General features: G+C 41.0%; 1 protein-coding gene across 5 annotated transcripts in view; it reads right to left on the reverse strand.

Annotated features, from left to right (window-relative positions):
• Positions 1-24,204, reverse strand: part of IGF2BP2 (insulin like growth factor 2 mRNA binding protein 2) — a 159,712-nt gene that overhangs the window by 106,140 nt on the left and 29,368 nt on the right. Inside the window, exon 1 of one of the 5 annotated variants that reach the window (XM_067738332.1) lies at positions 21,991-22,040. The exons of the other annotated variants lie outside the window; for them this stretch is intronic. Within the exon in view, the coding sequence (XP_067594433.1) occupies positions 21,991-22,025 (35 nt within the window). The 5' untranslated portion in view covers positions 22,026-22,040. Of the gene's footprint in view, positions 1-21,990; positions 22,041-24,204 lie in introns of those variants that run through there. 5 annotated transcript variants of the gene reach the window in all.

Here is a 24,204-nt window from a genome sequence, read left to right on the forward strand (position 1 = left end):
CTTTTTATCATTATAAAAACAACATTTTCTCAAAAAAACAGTATTATACCTTTATTGTAAAAATAACTGGCAAAGACTAAAAACCCCAAAGTAAATAAAAAGCACCAGGAAGAAGCCCGTCACCAGAAGAAAACCATTGTTAATATTCTGGCACATTTCCTTTCAAGCTCTTCACTGTGTATATAGCTCTGGAAGATTTTTGAGCATGAATGTGACATCATCAGGGCTATGCTTCAGGAAGGCTGGGTTACAAGGTGGGCTAAGTACAAAGTGCACTTTCTGGGAATGCAAGTGACCAGCTGAGGTTTCCTTGCACACATTCACAGCTGCTCCTGCTTATATTTCTGTACCCACACAAGTCAGAGGACAGTCTGGCTATTTAGGGCAGACCCACAAACATGTCCTATGGGGCAAGTGGCACCTGAGAGGGAAGCCCAAGGCGAAAGCCTAGGAGTGAGCATCCCTAACAGTGTTCAGTCACGCCGAAAAGACCTCCCTGGGGCTGGAGAGAATGTTCTGCAAAGCACCAGCAGGTTTCCAGGAAGGGAGGTCTTATCTCAGGGAGAATGGAGAAAGCTTTCCTAGAGACCATCCTCATCGTGCACGATTCCCAATAGGGAAATGCCTAAAAATAGGCAATTACCACATCTAGTATGCGATAATCATATTACGATAAAACAGCTCATGGTATGACAGCTACTGCCTATTAGTCAGAATTCATATCAACTTTGAGATCACAGCCTCAAGAAGAGGTTGACCTGTGTCAAAATTCACTGACAGGCTTTACTTTCCAAGTCAGTTCTCACAGCTCTCAGCTTTGCCCCGTACTCGGAGACAACGGGGCTCTGTGAAGGAGCAGAAGCCAAAAACTGGAAGGAAATTTGCATGCCTCCTCTAGCCCCACGAGGTGCTTATTATTTTGCTTCCAAAGAGGCCGAGTCCAATGTTTTATTCCTCCCCTTTCTTCCCTTTGCTAATTTTAACTCAATTTCAAATTAATATTTTTCAAGCGATAACTTACTTAATTCCCAGTCCTTCCTACCCGTTTATGACTTAGGAATGAACGTAAGCACAAAACATCTTGTGATGGCCTCAAAATAGAAAGCAGGTTTAAAGTTTTATTTTTCTGTCCCAAAGCTGCCAAAGTTCTGGGTGTTTTAACTTCTGCTCTACACACTGTTTTCTCCCTCCCTCCCTCTCTCCCTCCCATCCAGCTATATTTAGTAAAGCCCAAATAAAAGGGATACAGGCAAAGCAAAATTAAATATAGTTTCTTTGAATCAGTAAACCCCAGAGTTAGTCTATATGGCAGCAGCTAAGAAAGTGAAGCTCATATGAACACATGTATACTCATGACACGCACCATCCTCCAAAGGTGACCACAGCCTCGCCCGATTCACCAAGTGGTAGGTGCACCCAGGAAGGTAAACACACCACCTCCAATCACCCTCTTCCTTTTCTACCCACACATCTCCCCCGCCCACCTCACTGCCACCCCCATCTCACTACTCTCCATTTCTAGATATCAACATATCTACACAACCCACTACTCTCTGCCCGCATCTAGAAGGAGAAAAGTTGAGAAGGGTAAATTTAAATAAAAGGAAGCATGGAGAAGTACTTGGATGACCAAGGACTTCTAAACGAAGCTGGTTCAGAAGCACACTGCTGTAACTGCTGTACAGTATACACTGTCACCTTAGTTGATTTACTTAAAAATGATCTCAGGCTTCTGTTGACAGAAGGAAATTCTATGGGACTTGAGAACAAGGGAAACACTCTGTTTCTGGTTTTCCAATACAAATAATGAGCTTACAATGACAATAAGGAGCCTACAGTGACAGTAAGATTTTGGGGGGTAACTTCCCATCCACAAGGCAGCAAATCTATAAACCTAAATACAGAACACTCCGTACGAGGGAACGGGATGGGTTTGAGGAGCATGGATTGCGGCATGGAAAGGGAATGCCACCCAACGCAAACTTTAGCTTTTCCCATAAAAGAAGTACCTGATTGCCCACCCCCCCACACTGCCTATCCCCGAACCAAAGGCACAGGACAAGAGAGGAGAAATGCAGAGGTTCTAAGAACCTAATGGCTGAGTAGAAAACTCACCCTTCACAACGTTCTCACCTATCAAGTCCAACCTGAAAAGCAATAAAGACAGTACACTCTCTATTTAGACAATATCATCAGAGAACGCCCATATTTATTTGCTACTACATTAAGGAAAAACCCCCCACAACTGTACACTTTAAAATATTTTAAGGGAATTCCCTGGCGGTCCAGTAGTTAGGACTCCGCACTTCCACTGCAGGGGGCACAGGGTTGATCCTTGGTCGGGGAACTAAGACCCTGCATGCCGCATGGCATGGCCAAAAAAAAAAAATATATATATATATATATATATATATATATATATATATATATATATATATATATATCTGTGTGTGTGTGTATACACACACACACACACGCGTATTTATTTTAAGTATAATGTCCTAGGACAGAAGTTAGCAAATTATGGTCCATAGGCCAAATCCAGCCTGCCACCTGTTTTTGTACAGCCTGTAAGCTAAGAATGTTTTTCATTTTTTAAATGGTGGAAAAAAATCAAAAGAATACTACTCTATGATGTGAAAATTATACGAAATTCAAATTTCAGTCCATAAATAACATTTTATTGGAACACAGCCGTGTTCATTCACTTACATACTGTCTGTGGCTGCTTCTGCAGTTAGGCAGGTATGAAAGAGACTTTTGGCCTATAAGCCAAAAATATTTACTATCTTGCCCTTTCCATAAAAAGTTTGCCAACCACAGGTCTAGAGACATATCTGGGGTGTGAAAATACCTCTTACTTATTTCATACTTTATAGTTTTTCCAGGTACATTCACACTCATAACTTTTATTTTATCTTTACTCCAAGCCTTTGAGTTCCATAAGCAGGAATTATTATCTCCTCTCTAGAGACGGGAACACAGTTTGAAAGTGAATTTACCCAAGGTCATGTTGCTGCTAAGTGGCTAGGCCAGGACTAGACTCCAATTTTCTGACCCATGTCCAGAGGTGCTCACATTATACAACTGTGTTCTCTTGGATGTCAGCCAACTGTGGCTAACCAAAGTCTTTTAAACATTCTCTCCATATTTGAGAGTTCACCCTAGTGTAAAATCCTTCCTTCCTAAAATAGGATCCCAAACACTACACTTCCTAGCACCACTTCCTGCTAGGGGAGACGCATGAACGTGGACTCAGAGGTTTCCCCTCTTGGCAGAGGCAGCTCTGACAGAAGCATACTGATGGTGGCAGAGGCAGCAGCCCCCTTGGCAGACCAGTTCAGTGGAATTCCTGGAAGCTCAACCTGGAGTCTGTTTCTTCAACTTGCCCAACAGTTCTGTGTCTATTTACACACCTCAGTACATTCTTTCAAGCTTAATCAAGCTCCTGTGGGTTCTATTTTCCAGAACTAGGATCACGAACCAAAACAACTTAAGTCAGAAGAAATCCTTATAACACTATAGTGAGTCCTAAAAACTTCTGGAACAACTTCCATCTTCATCACCATCACCATCTTCCAAAGTACAATCCTGTTTCCATGAGATATTACCAAATGTAACTCTTAGAAAAGGATTCTGTAATTAAATAAATAAAATTGGAAAATACCAAGTTAAGCAGATTTCTTTACTGCAGGACTCATCAGAGCCTTAATACACATGTATGCTTCATAAATCTCCAAGAAAGGGACAAGTATGCAACATTTGAAAATTTACTGGACCACTGAATCATTTTTAAATATAATACGTCACCTGGATAGTAGTAAGTGTTGGGAAATACTGGTTAAATGATATCCTCTATCTAGAAAAAAAAATTTTCATAGTTCTAAAATATTAAAAAAATAAGACTGTTGAAATGAGCAATCCAATTCTGGAGTGTGTTACAGTGAAAAAATACTTTCATATACTGCTGGGGGGTGGTATATATTATACAACGTTTTTTGAGAGCCATTTTACAATAACTAGCAAAGGTCCCAATATTTATACTCTTTGACTCAGTAATTCCACTTCTAGGAATTTATCCTAAAAAAATAATCTGAAATTTGGACGACTGTCAGATCCTCAGTTCTTATGTATGCCTCTGATACTTTATGAAAAAGAGAAACAATATGCTCTGATTTGAGGAAAACACAAAGAGGGGCTGCTTCATCTTTCTACTCAGGTGACAGAAAAAGGACTTGCTCCTTATAACTAAGGGAAAAGAGACAAAAGTGCTCTTATATTCTTAGTGGCATTATGACACTATATAAACATTTATTTAGCTCTCAACCTTCTGCAAAAAAAGGAAGAAGTTGAAAAAAAAAAAAAAGGAAGAAGTTGAAAGTTTAAAACTTTCCCAAGAATATCTCTATTGTTAATTAAAACATCCTAGGCCAGATGCACAGCGTCTCCATAAATGAAGGAGGGAGAAGAAACCTGGGTGACACTGATATGTTGTTAAGAGGTGCTATGATGCTGAGCTAACCTTAAGGTTGATGACAAACCACAAACCTCTGGGACAGTTTTTTTTTTTTTTTTTTTTAGTATGCGGGCCTCTCACTGTTGTGGCCTCTCCCACCGCGGAGCACAGGCTCCGGACGCGCAGGCTCAGCGGCCACGGCCCACGGGCCCAGCCGCTCCGCGGTACGTGGGATCCTCCTGGACCGGGGCACGAACCCGTGTTCCCTGCATCAGCAGGCGGACTCTCAACCACTGCACCACCAGGGAAGCCCAGTTTTTTTTTTTAACATCTTTATTGGAGTATAATTACTTTACAGTGTTGTGTTAGTTTCTGCTTTATAACAAAGTGAATCAGCTATACATATACATATATCCCCATATCCCCTCCCTCTTGCGTCTCCCTCCCATCCTCCCTATCCCACCCCTTTAGGTAGTCACAAAGCACCGAGCTGATCTCCCTGTGCCATGCGGCTGGGACAGATTTTTTTACTCCAGGATACAGGTTAACTTGGTAAAGATCAAGAAAATGATGATGAAGAACTGTATGTTAAATATTTATTTTTTAAGTTAATTTAAATACTTTAAAAAATTATTTAATATTACTTAAATATAGTTATTAATTGTATTTTGTATTATTGTATATATTTAGCATATATAAAGAAACACAGTACTAGAAATTTTAAGTGGAGGATTGAAGGGAGCCTCAAATTCAGCAATTTGTAGGTTGAGATCATGTGACTAAGGCAGCAATGCCCCCTAGTGGTGGAGCATCACTTTCACTTTGAGGCTTTTGACAGATCAATAAACATCTTTAAAAGGTCAAATCCACAAAAAAAAAGTCATGAGGAGACAGCAAACATTTCTAAGAACCAGTAACTCCTAATTGGTGAATGCCATGACCAAACAAGGGTATATTCAGTTTTAAGGTCATTCCCTGATTTGCTCTCAAGTCCATTTTACAGATAGAGAAACCATGGCCTCAAAAGATTAGGAATGATGTTGTCTCAGTCACAAAACCACACGAACCAAGAGTGCTATGTCTCTGCCATGCTTACTGCCTATTAGGCAAAACCCGCAAACAGAGGATGAATGAACCATCTTTCCATATTTTATCTCTAACAAAGTGCCAACACCTATAGTGGCAGCCACTACATTTTTCTTTCCAAATTCAGCCCCTGTGGACTAGAGGTCTACACAAACTGCCTAAGGTCCAGCTACCCCCAGAAGGAAAATGACCCCTTTCTCCACGTCCTTCAGTAAGTACAACAGGGAGACTGTTTCCGGCTTAGGCTCAAATGCCAAGAGAATCTATGTCTCAAAGGAAGGGATGTGGTGGTGGGTATATAATTGATATCAGAAAAAGAAGCCTGTATCTTTGTTCTTCAGGAGTACAACCACAGAGTTAGGAGTCAGGACCGGTCAAGTAGGGCCAGCCAACCCCAGGGACATATCTGGTGATTTACAGGAAACTCTCTAGTTCTCTCAGGGAAAGCGGGATGTGGTAAGACAGGCAAAACCAGGGAACAGAGACCATCACGCTGGTGTGAGCAGTAGTCGTGGTTTACATTTACAGAGTATTTTATGTATTGCAAAGTATTTTCGCAAGTATTTCATTTGCTCCTTTAGTTATATCCCTGTAGAGAAAGTCCCATTTATTCCAAGGTTAGAGATTAAGAAGAGAAGATTCTGAGAAGCTGAGTGGCTTGTTTGTATAACCTGGTAAGTTAGCAGACTTACCTCAAGACTCACCCTGAGGTCTACTGTTTCCCACAGTACCTGTCACATCCAAGTGGGAGATGGCTTAATTAGCAGCGAATATAAATTGTGAGAGGAGGGGAGCTCCTATAGGTAGTCACCAAGCAGGAGACAGAGACTGGTAACAGATGACATTGTAGAAACGTTTTCAAAGTCCAAGACACAGTCACAGAAATTAAAAAGCTAAGAAGTCTGAGCCATTTAGAATAGGGACAAATAGGCCTCCACAACTGGAAAAGAGCCTTAGTTAACCACTATATTACAATTAAAATACATTCCTTATACTCTACCCAAGAAGCAGGAAAGTGAGAAATCCATTTTAGAAAGACTGCTACCCAAAATTGCTAAAACATTCCCTTGAGGCAAACTTTCCACTTTCCAAAAACTCTTCTGGATAACCAAGGTTCTGGCTAAAGTTTCTTCTCAATAATCTCAGTTAGTCAACCTTTTTCTCTTCTTCCTGTGCTCTCATTTTTCCTTCTACTTACTTACAGTTTGAAGTAGTCTTATATTTGGAGTTTTTAAGATGGTACATTTCAAATTTTATGACCTTATTTGCATTGTAAAACTCCTTCTTGGTAATTAAAGAAAACAATGGAACTGAAAAGGTAGAGAACCTATAATAGACACATAATAGCCTATAATAGTTTTTGAGACTCTCAGCAGCTCATACTGCACCCTACACCCTCAGGAACTGCTTCTTCATCCCAGGGGTGGGCTCTTGGAAGCCATGTTTATACCCTGGAACCCTGTCTCTGTGACCATATCCGACTGATTAGGAGTCGACTTCCATCCCAAACAGAGCCAATCAGAAACGTCCTCAGAGCAATTCCTTCTGCTTAAGCTAGCTTGATTCTGCTTCTATTACTTGGAACCAAATGGTTCTAAATCACACATTTCATGTATTTATTTTCTGCTTCCCTACATTGAATTGTTTGTTTTACGAGGGCAGAGATTTTTGTGTTTATTATATCCTAAGTGCCTAAAATAAAGCTTAGCCCATAGGAGATACTCAAAATGTTTGCTGAATAATGCATATTGTGAGCCTTTCTTAGTTTTCCCCATTCTAAGTTTTATTCGGTGTACACACTCTATTTGCTTAAGAGAGAAGACTCAGTCCTGCAGAGTTTGGTCTTTACCATACTTCCACACAGTATCTGAAAGGTTTCCAAATTCATCCTTTCCCAAATATCTATTCCCCCTGCTTCTGTCACTGAAGTCTCATCTTCCCTTTATACATAAGCACTTCAGTACTATATCTGTTGTATAGAGTGCACTGCATTACAATCTTCATAATGGGATAATCCCCTTATTTCTCTTTCTTCCCTTCTCTTTTATCCTTCCAAATGTCTGCTCTCAATAACGTCACTGGCCGGGCCGTCTATTAATGAATGGGCAGAAGACCTTGTTCCTGGTTCACCAGCTCTAGGATTTAAATGATGTCAGCAAGGGAATAAAGAGGTGCTCAGGGAGGCCTGATGACTCCATTACGGACCAATCACGTTCCCAAGAGAGGCAAAACACGTGATTGCTACCCAGGAGGCCAAACAATGTCATACACCTCCAAATCCCCTTACAGAAATTAAAAAGCAAAGACCAGCGTAGCATAAAAACTGCAAAAAGACAGCTGGCCAAATCTTTATACCTCCTAGATACTGTTTCAGCTCTTGTAACTGAGCCATTTAACTGCTCTGTGTGGTGATTAGTAAAATAGATCAGTCCTATTCTCTATATTCTTAAGGGAGAACAATCACTACTGTAACACTTAGACTATAGAGCTTGAGTTTCTGGCTAAGATAAAATGATCTATTAGACTTCTAAGTGATTTTAAAGCAGAAATGCTAAATAAATATCAATATTCCTACATAAAATTCAAGTCCAGATTATACATTTAAATGGAGACATAATCAAGACACAGATGATTTTTTTAAAGTAGAACATTTCCCCAAATATATGGCAGTAAGATTCAGTGTTTATGTCTAAAATCACTTAGTTTATAAAAACAACAACAAAAAAAGACATTAAATAAATTTAAATTCCCAACATAAAAACCAAGTTAGGGAAAACCAAGAAGAAGCTTATTTATAAGGTAGAAAGAAATATCATCACAAGTAGATAAATGAGCAACTGGCCTTATCCCTATGGTTTCTTACAATTCGTTTTATCACCTCATCTTCTCATGCCAACTTCTCTTTCTTGTTTCAATTCCTCAATGTAACTCCTTAGGCTTAAATACTTAAACTTTTTTTTCTTTCATATTATGGAACTCATTAGCTTAAGCTTACTTTCTTGTGGTCTGAGTACTCTAAAAACAAGTGCCCTAAAAGTCCTTGTGTCACACTTTTAATGTGTTGAACACATTCGTGTAAGTGATCTGACAAAGGCAAACACTTTTTCAGCTCTCATTCACCAGCTCAGAACTCTTCTCACTCTGGCCCTCCCCTCCAGGAAGTCCTGACTTTGCTGATTAAGGGGAGAAACAAATCTCTTTTGATGGGCTGGGGTGAGAGCTGCCTGCCACTCTCTACCACTCCTTAATACAGTGCTAAACAAAGTTTTCCGGAGGAGCTCCAGAATGTGTGTTTTCTAGAAGAGTAAAGAACTGTGGCAGCATCTTTATTCTAGTTCTCACAGCTGGGAGAGTGTGGAGGGTTCAGAGCAGAAGGGAGGGAAGCAGGGAGCCTGTGATATGGAGCTTACATGATATCACTGACATTCACCAGGTTTCAAATGTCCTCTTGTTTTCCCTCACTTATGTAAAATTACAGACTAAGAAAGTAGAAGTGACTTCAAGAAATAACTACCGGGCAAAGCTCTGCCTTCCCACAGATAAACAAGTAAGTCTCACGGGCAGTATATGTGATGATGAAGAGAGAACCTGGGTTTAAGTCTTGGCTCCACCACTTATCAGTAAACTCTAGCAAGTTACTTAAGCTCTGTGCCTCAGTTTCTTCATTTATAAAATAAGGATAATAACAGTACTGACTGCATAGTATTATGCAGATGTTACACAAGATAAACATGTAAAGCATTCAGAACAGTACCTGGCACGTAAGAGCTCACGTAAATGATGGCAGCAACAGCTGTTGATGTGATTACTATCACTAGCTTTGTCTTCTAAAAGAATTCCAAGAACGCAAGGCCTTCATTCAGCAAACATTTTAATGAGAACTTATCACGTGTGCCATGTATACGGTGCTAAACGCTGGAGATACAGACTCAAAAGGTGCAATCCAGCCCTTCAAACAGCATCCAATCAAATGCAACAATATATCACAGAGTGGTTGTAACAGAGATCTGTACAGGATCTGCACAGAAGCAAGAAGCCTGGAGAGGTCCAAGAAAGGGAGAAGGAGCCAAGCCTTAAAAAGCAGACTGGAGGGCACCAAAGGAAGAGGACAGGGAAGGTGATTCTGGGCAATGGCAAAACATAAGACTAATAAGCTTAGCAAAGGCAAGTGTACGAAAGGCTTCAGTGACTTGAACCTTAGACTCAAGATAAATGTAGATCCTTAACTTTAGGACAAAGGATCGGTTGGAATGGGTGAAACAAAAGGGGAAGAAGACTGAGTGGTAATTACTACAGTAATAAGACCCCCAAAGTGAGCAAGGATAGATTAAAAACCTCAAAGCATCTTACAGAAAGGATGGAGCAGAGAGAATAAACTCTCCAAATATTTAGCAGCTAAAGTGACTGGTCTTAGTTACTGATTAGATGTAGAGAACTTGAGAGTGAAAAGAGTAAAAAATGAGCCAGCACAAGGTTATTGATTGGAGTAACAGGATGGTAGTGCAACTGGGATCGAGGCAGAGAGGGTTTTGGGGAGATTATGCTGAGCTTAGTTTTGAAGATGTTGAGTTAAGGTACTTGTGGGACCTTCAGGTGGTGCCACGTGGTAAGAAGGAAGTCAGAAACACAGGTGTGTATCTATGAAACTGGGTGAGGAGGTTGGACGTAGAGATGAGCCATCACTGCTCAGGGTGCCGCCAAAGCCACACAGAAAGAGACAGAGGTGGAGGAGACCAAGATGGATGGGTCAGGGAGATGAGAGGACCAGGGAGAGAGAAAGAGCAGATACAGACTCAAAAGGTGCAATCCAGACCTTCAAAAATCATCCAATCAAGTGCTACAACACATCACCAACATTTTCTCAGAACTGCCGCACTATTTTCTTCCTCATTAGTCATGTCAATAACAACTTTTTCAAACATTCCAATGTTCTTTATTTATATACCATCTGTTTCACAAATATTTGAGGCATCTATGGTAAAGACATACAATAAAACAGTGAAATAAAAATGAAACAAATATGGTATTAGAAGAAATATGAAGAAAATATGGTATTAGAAGATCATACAGAGGGAGATTGGGGGAGAAAATGGGATTAGGATACAATTATGCAGGCCAAAGGGGACTACAGAGTTTTTACAGTAAAGTTGCAAGTTTGGCTCTGAGCTTCCTAGTGGCCAAAGTAAGAAAAGAAATAGTTACCTCCATAAAAAGAAACTGTACCCTTCCTCAGGGTTACCTGATTTGCCCAAGACTGCCCAGTTAAAAGGCAAATGGCTCTTACTCTACCAAGCTGTTTCAACATGCAAATACTCTTCTGCATAGTTAGATTCCCATTATCAGGGTGGAGTGATAGAAAGGGAACTAGACTAGGAATCAGGATACCTAGGTATTATAGTATTAGCTCTTCTGCTAATTGCAAACCCAAGGCAGATCATTTAAATTCATTTTCTCAACTATAAAACAGGTGCTTTCACTGAGCCAGGGTCAACCAATACACAGCATTTGAGCTATCATTCTCCAATCCAGCACACCGTGACAGACATCGCTAGTTAATCACAGATCTTTTTTCTGCTGAATCCTGAAAAGACCTCAAAATCCTGCTCAACAGTGTTCCAAGTAACCACCAATGAATCAACATGGGCATTCTGACGCCGGGGCTACTCTGAAGTGCCTCCAATACTATCATGCTATCAGACACACCATCATGCAATGAGCATGATCTCTATCATAATTTGTGGGATCCTCTCTGAATGGGAAAGGCCGAGGGGGGTTGACTGCAGCTGCTAAGGTAGGCAGATATGGAACAAAACTCTTTTCAGAGTTATTTTTAAACTTCTAAAAATACTTTGATATAGTAAAATTAAAACTCACATGAGTCAAAATACACCACTGATTAAAATAAATACTTCCAAATGATCCACCAGAGGAAATCCAGAAAAGGCGTAGCAGCATGTACCAAGCTGAAAATCTTTAGAAGCAACTCAAATTTCAAAGAATCTTTCTTTTGCTCTATTTCAGAATCTGTATTGTGAGCATTTCTACAAAATCCTCTTCACAAAAGTAGAGAGAATAGTACAACAAATCTGTATGCACCACTACTCAGTTTCTACAACCGTCAACATTTTGCCACAGGATTTAACTTTAAAAGTGAAGCCAGGGCTTTCCTGGTGGCGCAGTGGTTGAGAATCTGCCTGTCAATGCAGGGGACATGGGTTCGAGCCCTGGTCCAGGAAGATCCCAAATGCCACGGAGCAACTAAGCCCACGTGCCACAACTACTGAGCCTGGGCGCCACAACTACTGAAGCCCGCGTGCCTAGAGCCCATGCTCCACAACAAGAGAAGGTGCCGCAATGAGAAGCCCGCGCACCACAACAAAGTGCAGCCCCCGGGCTTCCCTGGTGGCAAAGTGGTCAAGAATCTGCCTGCCAATGCAGGGGATGTGGGTTCGAGCCCTGGTCCAGGAAGACTCCACATGCTGTGGAGCAACTAAGCCCGTGCACCACAACTACTGAGCCTGTGCTCTAGAGCTCGCGAGCCACAACTACTAAGCCCGCACGCCTAGAGCCGGTGCTCCGCAACAAGAGAAGCCACTGCAATGAGAAGCCTGCGTACCACAATGAAGAGTAGCCCCCACTCGCCGCAACTAGAGAAAGTCCGCGTGCAGCAACAAGGACCCAACACAGCCAAAAATAAATAAATAAATTTATAAAAAAAGAAGAGTAGCCCCCATCGCCACGACTAAAAAAAAAAAGCCCGCGCACAGCAACGAAGACCCAACGCGGCCTTAAATAAATAAATAAATAAATTTATAAAAGTCAAGCCATCTGGGACTAGAATCCACATTCTTATAGCAAAATACAGCTTCCTCCAGAAACACACTCATGTCCATGCATTAATGCATGGACACACACACCCATTACAAACAACAACTTCCAGGCAATATGTGGAAACAAGCTAGAGCGAGATCTGCTCTCTAGATCCTTGCTACACAAAGTGTGGTCCCTAATAAGCAGCATCAGTATCATCTGGGAGTTTGTTAGAAATGCAAAATCTCAGGCCCCATTTCAAATTTACTGAGTCATAATTTGCATTTTAACAAAATCCCCAGGTAGTCTGTACATTATGGTTTAAGAAGCACTCGTCTACTCTAGATCACCATAATTGTCTTCTGCGAAGTTTTTCTTAACTAAGTGACTTCAGAGGAGCTGGGCAAGAAACTGAAGTGTGAAAAAGTGTCCATTTCACTTGGGAGGGCAACTGGCCATTAGCTACTCAAATTTAAAGGTATGTAATTTATGACCTAGTAATTCCACTTCTCAGTACCTATGCTAGAGAAATATTCACCCACGTACTTAAATAGGATATTACAAAGATGTCTATCACAGTATCTTTTGGGGAATTGGAAACAACCACCTGCCCATCAATAGGTGAATGGTGAAACAAGCCAGTACAGAACAGTCAGCAGAGGTTAAAATGTATGAACCAGATCATGGAAAATTCTCCCGGACATGTTGTTGAGTGAAAAAAGCAAGTTCCAGAATGTTCCACTTAGTATAACAACATCTGTTTAAAACAAAAGTTTCATTATGTATTTTCTCTGGATATACATATGCATGTGTAAAGGAAGAGAAAATGTCTGGAAGGACAGATATCAAAAAGGAAACGGTGCCTACATTTGCAAAGAGATGAAGGGGTCTGAGATTAGGGGTGGTGAGTTAAAAGGCGATTATAATGTTTTACCTATTTGCTTATTTATTAAAAGGAGAATGCATTCATATATCACTCGTGGAACAAATATTTTATAAGATTTCTCACACCAAATGAGTTTACATAGAGAAAATATGGTCAGGGTAAGGGTACAGAAAGAAGGATTAGAAAGTCTAAAGATCTTTGACAAACTGCAGATTTTTAGAAATGAGTTTTGTTTGCATGGACCATTTTCTCTATTTTCCTCAATACATGCATACAGCTGGTAGTGGGTATATTTTGCACTATTTAAAAATATCTTCAAAAGTGGTATGTTCTGTATACATTGATGTGTATAAAATTGATGCCTAATAAGAACCTGCTGTATATAAATTAAATTAAAAAATTAAACAAACAAAAGTGGTATGTTCATTTTTCTGCGTATTTTTGTATTTCCTTCATTTGTCCATTATCTATTTGAGAACAAGTTATATATGTGATTGTTTCTATTGCTGCATATTCCAGGTTCCTAGTTCAACAGATGATGATGCACACTACCTAAATGAATAACTTACAAGCCTATAGATAATAATAGCTTTAAAAAATCCCTAAGAAGTAGGCAGAGCACGTACTGTCCTGATTTTATAGCTGAAGAAATAGACTCAGAAAGGTTGGGCTATGTGCCCAAGGACCCTCTAGCTAATAGGTGGCAAAGCCAGAACCTGGCCCCCACTCTATGATTCCAAGTCCTCTGTCCTTTCAATTACACCACATTTATCATGCCACCATACTTAAATATGATACTTACTTACACTTCCAGGCAGTTTTTGACATAGCTTCAGATTGGAAACTCTCATGAGAAATAATAGAATTCAAATAATATGTACAATTTGGGATCTTGTATCTAATTATTTATTTAGAGTTTCTTTTCCAACACCTTGCCTTGACATGCCCAAGGAGATAAGACTGAAAAAGTACTACCATCTTATCCTCATCATAAAGTAGAAAAAGGATGGATTCTAGTACTGAGTTTAAAAAACCGTCTGTTCTAATTTACATGGGGAAAAAAATAGTATAAAAGTAGACAGATACAAACAACCCAATCCAAAAATGGGCAGAAGACCTAAATAGACATTTCTCCAAAGAAGATATACAGACTGCCAACAAACACATGAAAGAATGCTCAACATCATTAATCATTAGAGAAATGCAAATCAAAACTACAATGAGATATCATCTCACACCAGTCAGAATGGCCATCATCAAAAAATCTAAAAACAATAAATGCTGGAGAGGGTGTGGAGAAAAGGGAACCCTCTTGGTGGGAATGTAAATTGATACAGCCACTGTGGAGAACAGTATGGAGGTTACTTAAAAAATTACAAATAGAACTACCATATGACCCAGCAATCCCACTACTGGGCATATACCCTGAGAAAACCATAATTCAAAAAGAGTCATGTACCAAAATGTTCATTGCAGCTCTATTTACAATAGCCCGGAGATGGAAACAACCTAAGTGTCCATCATCAGATGAATGGATAAAGATGTGGCACATATATACAATGGAATATTACTCAGCCATAAAAAGAAACGAAATTGAGCTATCTGTAAGGAGGTGGATAGACCTAGAATCTGTCATACAGAGTGAAGTAAGTCAGAAAGAGAAAGACAAATACCGTATGCTAACACATATATATGGAATTTAAGAAAAAAAAATGTCATGAAGAATCTAGGGGTAAGACAGGAATAAAGACACAGACCTACTAGAGAATGGACTTGAGGATATGGGGAGGGGGAAGGGTAAGCTGTGACAAAGTGAGAGAGTGGCATGGACATATATACACTACCAAACGTAAGGTAGATAGCTAGTGGGAAGCAGCCGCATAGCACAGGGAGATTAGCTCGGGGCTTTGTGACCGCCTGGAGGGGTGGGACAGGGAGGGTGGGAGGGAGGGAGATGCAAGAGGGAAGAGATATGGGAACATATGTATATGTATAGCTGATTCACTTTGTTATAAAGCAGAAACTAACACACCATTGTAAAGCAATTATACTCCAATAAAGATGTTAAAAAAAAAAATAGTAGAGAGATACTATGTACCCATCTCCCAGCTCTAACAATTACCATAGTGCATTAGAAAAATCCTAGAGACAATATAAATAGTGCTAAGGAGCAGGGGGAAAGTGAGAATCTAGTTGTCTATCCTTAATAAAGGAAAGTGACCACATACCTGGAAGCTTTTCATGGGAAATAGTCTCAATCTGACTAATAGGCATTGTGAAGTTAAAATTTTTTTTTTTTAAGTTTGAAGTTAACAAGGTTAAAGGCTCACAATGGACCTTAGATATCAAGATAATACAACTGACTTCTTGATCCTCTTAAGCACTGTGGCTAGAGAGGAGCTACTCTGGACACACATGCCTGCCTCTATTTATAGCAGTGAGCACAAAGTCTTATGGGAAAAGCTCCTAAACCATTTAAAAATCAAACTATTTTAAGTATCTCACAGCTTTCTAAGAATTTTTTTTTGTTTGTCTTAATATTGTTCCCAAAAGTTGGGTCATAAATTGTATATGTGTGCTTGCGCACACATGTGTGTGCTTATTTTGGGGAAATGTGCAAAATGAGGTTAGTGGGTTTGAAGCATTAAAGGGTCTATGGAGAGCTCTAACCAGAGCAGCATTCGTGGGATTAGGTCCTGGGGGCTCACAGTATGACTAAGAAATGAATTAGCTGCCTAAAAAAAAAAAGAATCTTTTTTTTTTTTTAAGTATCAGGCATAATTTACAAATTGTTAAAAAGTATGAATCAAGTACAGCTCATTTCAAATAGTAGGCATATTTCTCATAACCATTTAAAACATGTATGTACCGATTCTGGGAACTTGCTAAATTTAAACCCTGACTCAGTAGAGTAAGACATGTCCTTCCTTCTTCTTTTGGGGAGGGAAGAGTGGAAGAGATTGCCCCAGCAGAGAGGACTTTTAAAAACACCCTCTAGGGCTTCCCTGGTGGCGCAGTGGTTAAGAATTCGCCTGCCAAATGCAGGGGACACGAGTTCGAGCCTTGGTCCGGGAAGATCCCACATGCAGTGGAGCAACTAAGCGTGTGCGCCACGTGTGCCACAAATACTGAAGCCCGCATGCCTGGAGCCCGTGCTCTGCAACAAGAGAAGCCACCGCAATGAGAAGCCCGCGCACCACAACGAAGAAGAATAGCCCCCGCTCACGGCAATTAGAGAAAGCCTGCGCACAGCAACAAAGACCGAACTCAGCCATAAATAAATACATACATACATACATACATACATACATACACCGTCTGTGTGCCAGGAACTTCACATGCCAGGAACTTTTTAATTACGTAGAGAATTATTAGTGCTCCCCTCTTTCTTCTGGATGAGTTAAAAATCAGTTGAAGACATTTAAAACCTGCTTGGGATCACAACTAATTTCCTACACTGGTCTGTTTGACTACCCCTTCTCTCTACTACCTTGACACTCAACTACGCCAGTGGCACCATACGTCTGCGTAAGTCTTGAAATGGGTTTTACTGACCATCACATCTCTGCTTGGAATTAATCTTTTTTTTTTTTTTTTTGCGGTACGCGGGCCTCTCACTGTTGTAGCCTCTCCCGTTGCGGAGCACAGGCTCCAGACGCGCAGGCTCAGCGGCCATGGCTCACAGGCCCAGCCGCTCCGCGGCACGTGGGATCTTCCCGGACCGGGGCACGAACCCGCGTCCCCTGCATCGGCAGGCGGACTCTCAATCACTGCGCCACCAGGGAAGCCCGGAATTAATCTTTTGATCATGTCTTCCTCTAATGTGCCATATTTTTAAAGGTCACATTCATTTATATAGTTACCACCCACTAATTTTGAGGAAAAACCCTTGAAAAGGGCTTTCTACTCCACCAGAGCACTTACAAGGTGGTCATCAAAAAATGGTTATTCCTAGTAATTTTATTCCATCACCAGAAGCTCAGAATGTAAATCAATGGGCATAGCTACACTGGTCTTGTCTGAAAATAGCTACATGACTGACTGTGTCCACACAGTGACTAGAATAAGTCAAAGTACAAGACTCATGGGTTGCAGGAATTCAGTAGAGGGGAGCCTCCAGGAAGGTCGACCAGGACCCCAGGCTGAGGGCTGGGAGGTGGCAGTCACTGGCTTTCTAGCTTGGTCACCAAATAGCACCCACCTAAGATTTTTACCCAAAGTCTTGTTGTTGTGATTATTGTTTTAAATCCTATCTTAAGGAACACATATGAAGAAGTTATGCAGTAGGGATTAACCACCTGTCAGCTGTGGGCCTTGTGTTATCAAGTTGCAGACTGGACTCAATTAGAAGCTGTAATTAATTACATAATTTTTAGTTCAAGTTTAATTCCACTAAAATGTCTTGGTGAAACTATAATGACCAAGTTAAAGGTTACCATACATTTGATTCAGATTTGAGACACCTGAGATACTTATACACCAAGAGTCGACCCTCTTGCTCCATGAAGAGCAATAAAAGTATGTCCTTCACATATATAGGTTCTGAGCATTTGGATTCTTACTGAAAATAGACTGATGCTTCTGCCCTGAAACGGCCACGAAAGGCATAATTCCACCCCAGCCCTCAGCAGGGAGAACGTGGTGGGCCTCTCCAGGACTGCAGGGAGCCCCGCAGAGGTGAAGGGCTTACAGTGGTGGGAAGCCCCAGGGCCACTGAGATTGCCACAGTCAGCAAATGGAGTTCTCATCCTTGAGGGCAGGACAAAGGATACTCAGAGCGTCCGAGCCATCAGCTGATTACAAACTCAGGGACATAAACCAGGGCTGTCACTTTGTCACTCTAACCACATAAGAGTGGTTTCTGCACCTGGTTCTTGGTTTACATCACTTTATGTGAAAATATCTCAGTTTCCAAGATCTGACTGGCCAAAGCAGCTAATGCCTGTCTGTTCCCAGCCAATAGCTCAACTATGCTTCTCTCTCTGTGATGTAAGTCTTCCCAGCAAATCACAGTGGTGGGCTCAGGGTACAGGATGAACGTAGTTCATTCTTGTGGAATGTCAATTCCATGTAAAGTTTTAAAATATTTTTGATATGTTTATACTAAAGCAAACATATATATAGTGGGGTCAGATTGCCAGAAACAGAAATGTTAAAGAAAGTACAAGAGGAGACAAGTTTTGTGTTCACTGAGGTGACTTTGGTGGCTATCTCCTGATTCCCCTGGAAAATGGTGGTAGAGATATCTAAGCAACACTGGCCTGCTGGATCTCTATGCTGTTCCCTCAGAGCCTAGGCTGGAATGTAAGGTCCCTCTCCCCAGACACCACTTCCAGTTCCCACCCCAGCAGGAGGCAAGAATCCTTGGCACTGCCTCTTTCATTATCCTCCACCACACCATGCTCTAAGTCAACCACAGGGCTGGGCACGACTCCATCAGCACTGGTTAGGCCATGAAGACTGTCCCTGCACACTGAATGCTGTCTGAATAGCCCCTCGTTATTCATCATCATCAAACGCTGCAACAGTGGTAGAAAGACCAACTGGTACTTGGGACCAAAGTGAGATGGGGGAACTGTATCTACAGGAATGAGTCTGTAAGTGAGAAAAAGTTGGGGCAAAGAAAACTGCTAATAGAAGGAACTCTGGGGTACAATGAAGCATGTGCAGAAATAGCACCAGTACAGCCAGCACAGAAACACATTCACTAACCACCCCATCACATGCTAGGCACTGGGGATACAGGGATACATAAGACACAGTCCTTCCCTGGGAGGTGAGATCAGGATGACCCAAGTCTTTGACACTTCAGGGGCTGCTTTCAAAGTTTATATATTCTAAATCCAACTTTGTTTTTCAGGTAAAATAGTGATACACCTGTGCTTTCTTTCCAATTTAGAGCTGACTTGACCATGAGGAGCCTTGCATGGACATGTAGGGTGAGAGGTCTTTACACTTCAACACCTACACTCACTTTGGGTCAATAACAAACATAAGAAAAAATAATAAGAAGAATTCTAGTCTAATAAGAAGCATCTGTCTGCTATCACAGAGATTAATCATTTGACAAACTTCTTAAAGGTTAAAAAGAATTTTTTGGGCTTCCCTGGTGGCGCAGTGATTGAGAGTCCGCCTGCCGATGCAGGGGACGCGGGTTCGTGCCCCGGTCCGGGAAGATCCCACGTGCCGCGGAGCGGTTGGGCCCATGAGCCATGGCCGCTGAGCCTGTGCTCCGCAACGGGAGAGGCCACAACAGTGAGAGGCCCGCGTACCGCAAAAAAAAAAAAAAAAAAAAGCTTTTTTCTTTTTTTTTTTTTTAATTTCCAGTGCTGTAGAGTTTGCTGGGAAAGCAATTTCTGGACTGAATGGGTCACTGAACTAGATCAGAGGTGTCATTCATTCAACTATGCTGTAACAAATTTAACGGATTGAAGAAAATGTTCTAGATCCTGTGCTAAACGCTGGAATATTCAGAGGCTAATAAGACACACACCCTGTCTTCCAGAATTTAGTCTTGGGCACTTTCTCAAACCTTTTTTCATTATTGTTCCCCTAATGAGCCTAATTATGTAGACATTTGCTCTAATCGCTCTTCCCCCGCTTCCCCTCCCCAAGAAATGTTAATGCCAGAGATAACACTATATATCTGTTTATACCTTGTGGCCCTTTGGAAGGCTGCAAATTATATAGTATCTAAGATTTTTCACCCCCCAAGAACCAATTTCACCCCGTTAAGGGCAACATGGCCCCATCCAGAATTCATGATCTAGGACAGATGTTCATATACCCGCATAAGATATATATGTGGAAGGGTACGTGTACCCACACGTACACACACACACACACACACACACACACACATTTTTAAATCAAACTCTTACAGGACCCCATGATTTTAAAAAATGCACATGGGGGACTTCCCTGGTAGTGCAGTGGTTGAGAATCCGCCTGCCAGTGTAGGGGACATGGGTTCGAGCCCTGGTCTGGGAAGATCCCACACGCCGAGGAGCAACTAAGCCCGCAAGCCACAACTGCTGAGCCCGCATGACACAACTACTGAAGCTCGCGCGCCTAGAGCCCTTGCTCCGTGACAAGAGAAGCCACCGCAATGAGAAGTTAACAAAGAGTAGCCCCCGCTCACTGCAACTAGAGAAAGCACACACGCAGCAATGAAGACCCAATGCGGCCAAAAATTAATTAATTAATTTAAAAAAAATGCATATGGGATCTAAAACAGGGGTCAGAAAACTTGTTCTGTAAAGGACCAGATAGTAAATATGTATTTTAGCTTTTGTGGGCTACATACTCTCTCTGTGGTATATTTTTCTTTATTTTGTTTTTGTTTGTTTTGTTTTTACAACCCTTTAGAAATATAAAAACCTTTCTTAGTTCAAGGACCCTACCAAAACAGGCTACTGGCCAAATTTGGCCTGTGGCTGAAGTTTGCTGACTCCTGATCTAGAGGGATAACAGCTAACATTTTTTGAGATCCTACCATTTATAAAAAAGTAACTGTTTGTAGTATGGTGGTTGCCAGGGGCTAGGAGAGGGAAATGCAGAATTATTGTTTAATGGGTATACAGTTTCAGTTCTGCAAGATGAAAAGAGTTCTGAAGATGGATGGTGGTGATAGTCGCATGATAATGTGAATGAATGTATTTAATACCACTGAACTGTACACTTAAAAATGGTTACAAAAGTAAATTTTATATTGTGTATACTTTACAATAAAAAAATTGTGATTTTTATAAAAGTTAACTGTTTAACTTTCATTTAATACTCACCCCAAAATCATATAAAGTAGATATCTTCATTTTATAGCTAAAGAATGTGAGGCTAAAGGAGCTCTGACCACTTGTTACTAAGCTGGCAATTGGAATGCTGAGGTCTAAAGCCTAGGCTGTCAGTTTAAAAGACTGAGCTCTTAGTCATTCGCACCATCAAGTACTCCTTTTACTTATTTTCTCCAACAAATGCTGTATTTCAAAAGATTTTATCTGCTGAACAAACATCATTTACTAATAATTTGTTTTGCTTCTTAAACAGTTATCCCAAAACACATATCTGACAATCAGAGCTTCAGATCCATTCATGCGTCAGTCCATTCTTAAAAGATAAGCTCTAAACTGGTATGATTTTATCCAAAACTCAAAGAAATTTGGCATCCTAGTTAGCCTGTCAAGATTTTCCCTTAGATTGTAAATGTAAGGTCCATGAGGGGACTTTCCTTCTCTCTGTTTCACCCCACCATCCTCAGTTCCTAAAACAGGGCCCATATTTAGAAATTCGAAGAAATGCTCACCCTTCTTTACCTCTGAGTCCTTTGTGTTTAGGAGACCCCATGATATATGTGAAACAACTGAAGGCAGATGGGATCAAGGACCTCTTTCACTGCTCAAGTTTTATGATTTTATGCCTCAATATACATATTCCAGTGGTATTCAGTCAGTCAACCATAATTCTCAAGAACACACTACAGCACAGGGTGCTAGCCTGTGTTCTTGTGAAAACGCAGAATAAAATGAAAGAGGAACCTAAAGTTCAGTTGGGCATAAAGTCCAGAACTGGATAAAAAGAACAGAAGAAAGACTTTAAAACATGTTCCATGAATTAGGGAAAGAATCTTAACCAGTTGTTGGAACAGGATCCCATATGGATTAAAAAAGCAAAAAATTGCTGTGGCTGTCTGTTTATAACAATTCTTTCAAGGCAATGTCTGTGTGACCTCCCTGGACAAGTGACACAAGCCTACCTCATCCCCTTGGCTGTATGAACTGTCCTGGGCATGTGACCTAGGCCAGGCCAATCAGAATTCTTCCCTGGGGGAAAGGGATCCTGTTTCCTCCCAGATCCATGGTACTACCTTCCATGTAGAGGCAGCCCACCTGCAGTAAGAGAAAAATGAAGCCAGCACTAAAAGAGACAAAAGGTGGAGAGAAAGCATGGAGGAGCCAGAGATACTCAGCTGTGCTCAAGTCCCTGGTTCTCAACGTCCTTAAAATCCACTTCATCCAGCTTATCCTGCAGTGTGGTTAAGTAGGCAAAACAGTAGCCCCCTTTTGCTTAAGCTGGATGAAGTGAGTTTCTGTTACCTGCAACCAGGAATCTTAATGCATGGGCCGAGGAGTCTGCCTGACCTGGAAGGATAAAGTGCGTCATCCCAGAGAAAGTAGGCTAAAGGTAACCAGCTCTGCAACTCACCCTGGACTGTTCCTCATCCTTCCTCCACCTCGAGTTTTCATCTTAGAAACTAGGTTAAACCTCTTTGCTACCAGGTGTGCTCAAATCTCTTAAACAGGCAGATCTGACATAATGTACTGTTTAAGCATTTTTGTTTTTAGACAGAAATGAATAACCCCAAAATCCTTAAATAGAATTATTTTTATCTTGAAAGCCCCTTTACAGAGCATCAAGAAACAAGTGTGAAGAAAGGCTTCGGGCTATACATAATAAAGAGCTTTAAAGGAACTGTTAAGAACGTAATCCCTTCAAATAGCTCATGTAAATTATATAATCTATGGAAAGAAATCTTGCACCACAAAGAGAATATCAAGAAAATTTTTCATTTTCTTCCAACCCAGCCACCAGCCCAATCACCCTTTATTTTGCTGATTTTGTTGTATTGTCATTTTCTTACCTTTCCTTTTCATGATTTTGGGTTTTTTTTCCCCCATATGAAACTATTCACCAGTAAATACTCTCAGATTTACCTAAGACTGGGGAGCTATGAATAGAAACAATATGCAACTAAATTAGTCCTGGGCACAAGGAAAAGTGTGCCTGAATAGAAAACTCAGAAATTAATAGTTTATTAGCATAATATTTGGGAAAGGTTTTTTTAATACCTCAGATTACTATTTTAAGACTTCATTTTAAAAGGAGGTAAATAAGAATTACTCTCTAATCAAAGACTGTGTAAAAGCAAACTGCCCACATCTTGTTTTTCATTAGTTTATTTTTAAGGACACTTGAATAACTGTAAAAGTCACTTTTTCATCACTGATATTCAAGGTAAGAAAAGAGATTTTACGTCCAGACACATAGGGTATTTCAAAGTCAGTATATGCATTTCTAAAAGAGCAGCAGTTAACAGAAAACCGTCCCACCCCAGACCCAGTGAATGCCCTCCTAACAATGGTCAGATTATAAGCTCCAAGAGAACAGGCCATGGAATTGCACTGGTCCACTGCTATGCTTTAAGTGCCTGGTAGCACCTGGCACATAGTAGGTGATCAACAAATGTTTGGTGAGTAAGTAAATAAAGGGATCAATAAATAAATCCGAATTCCAGCAGTAATAAAGAGCTCAACTAAGAAAGTTCTTGAGGGCTTCCCTTGGTGGCACAGTGGTTAAGAATCCGCCTGCCAATGCAGGAGACACAGGTTCGAGCCCTGGCCCAGGAAGATCCCACATGCCGCGGGGCAACTAAGCCCGTGCACCACAACTACTGAGCCTGCGCTCTAGAGCCCGCGAGCCACAACTACTGAGCCCGCATGCCTAGAGTCCGTGCTCTGCAACAAGAGAAGCCACCGCAACGGGAAGCCCGCGCACCACAACAGAGAGTAGCCCCAGCTCACTGCAACTAGAGAAAGCCCGCGTGCAGCAATGAAGACCCAACGCAGCGAAAAATAAATAAATTAAAATAAATAAATTTTTTTAAAAAGAGGAAGTTCTTGAGAAACTGACAAGGATGAAAATAGAGAAGGTAAAAGTTTCCCTCTTAAATTCAACCTAATTCATCAAGTCCTGGGGGGCATGTCCTATGTGCCAGGCACTGGAGTAGCAGCTGCTGACACACAGATAAATATGACTGAGCCAGTGCACATCAGAGTGAGCTGATATCACCTAGAGACCCAACTTTCATAGGACCTATCAGTCTAGCAGTAGGTTCACCTTCAGTAGGACTGTCAAGGTGGGAAGGGAGAGACTACCATGGGAAACTAGTGAGATTTTTAAATGCACTTAA

Source organism: Pseudorca crassidens, chromosome 5 (genome assembly GCF_039906515.1).
Source record: "Pseudorca crassidens isolate mPseCra1 chromosome 5, mPseCra1.hap1, whole genome shotgun sequence".
NCBI lineage: Eukaryota > Metazoa > Chordata > Mammalia > Artiodactyla > Delphinidae > Pseudorca > Pseudorca crassidens.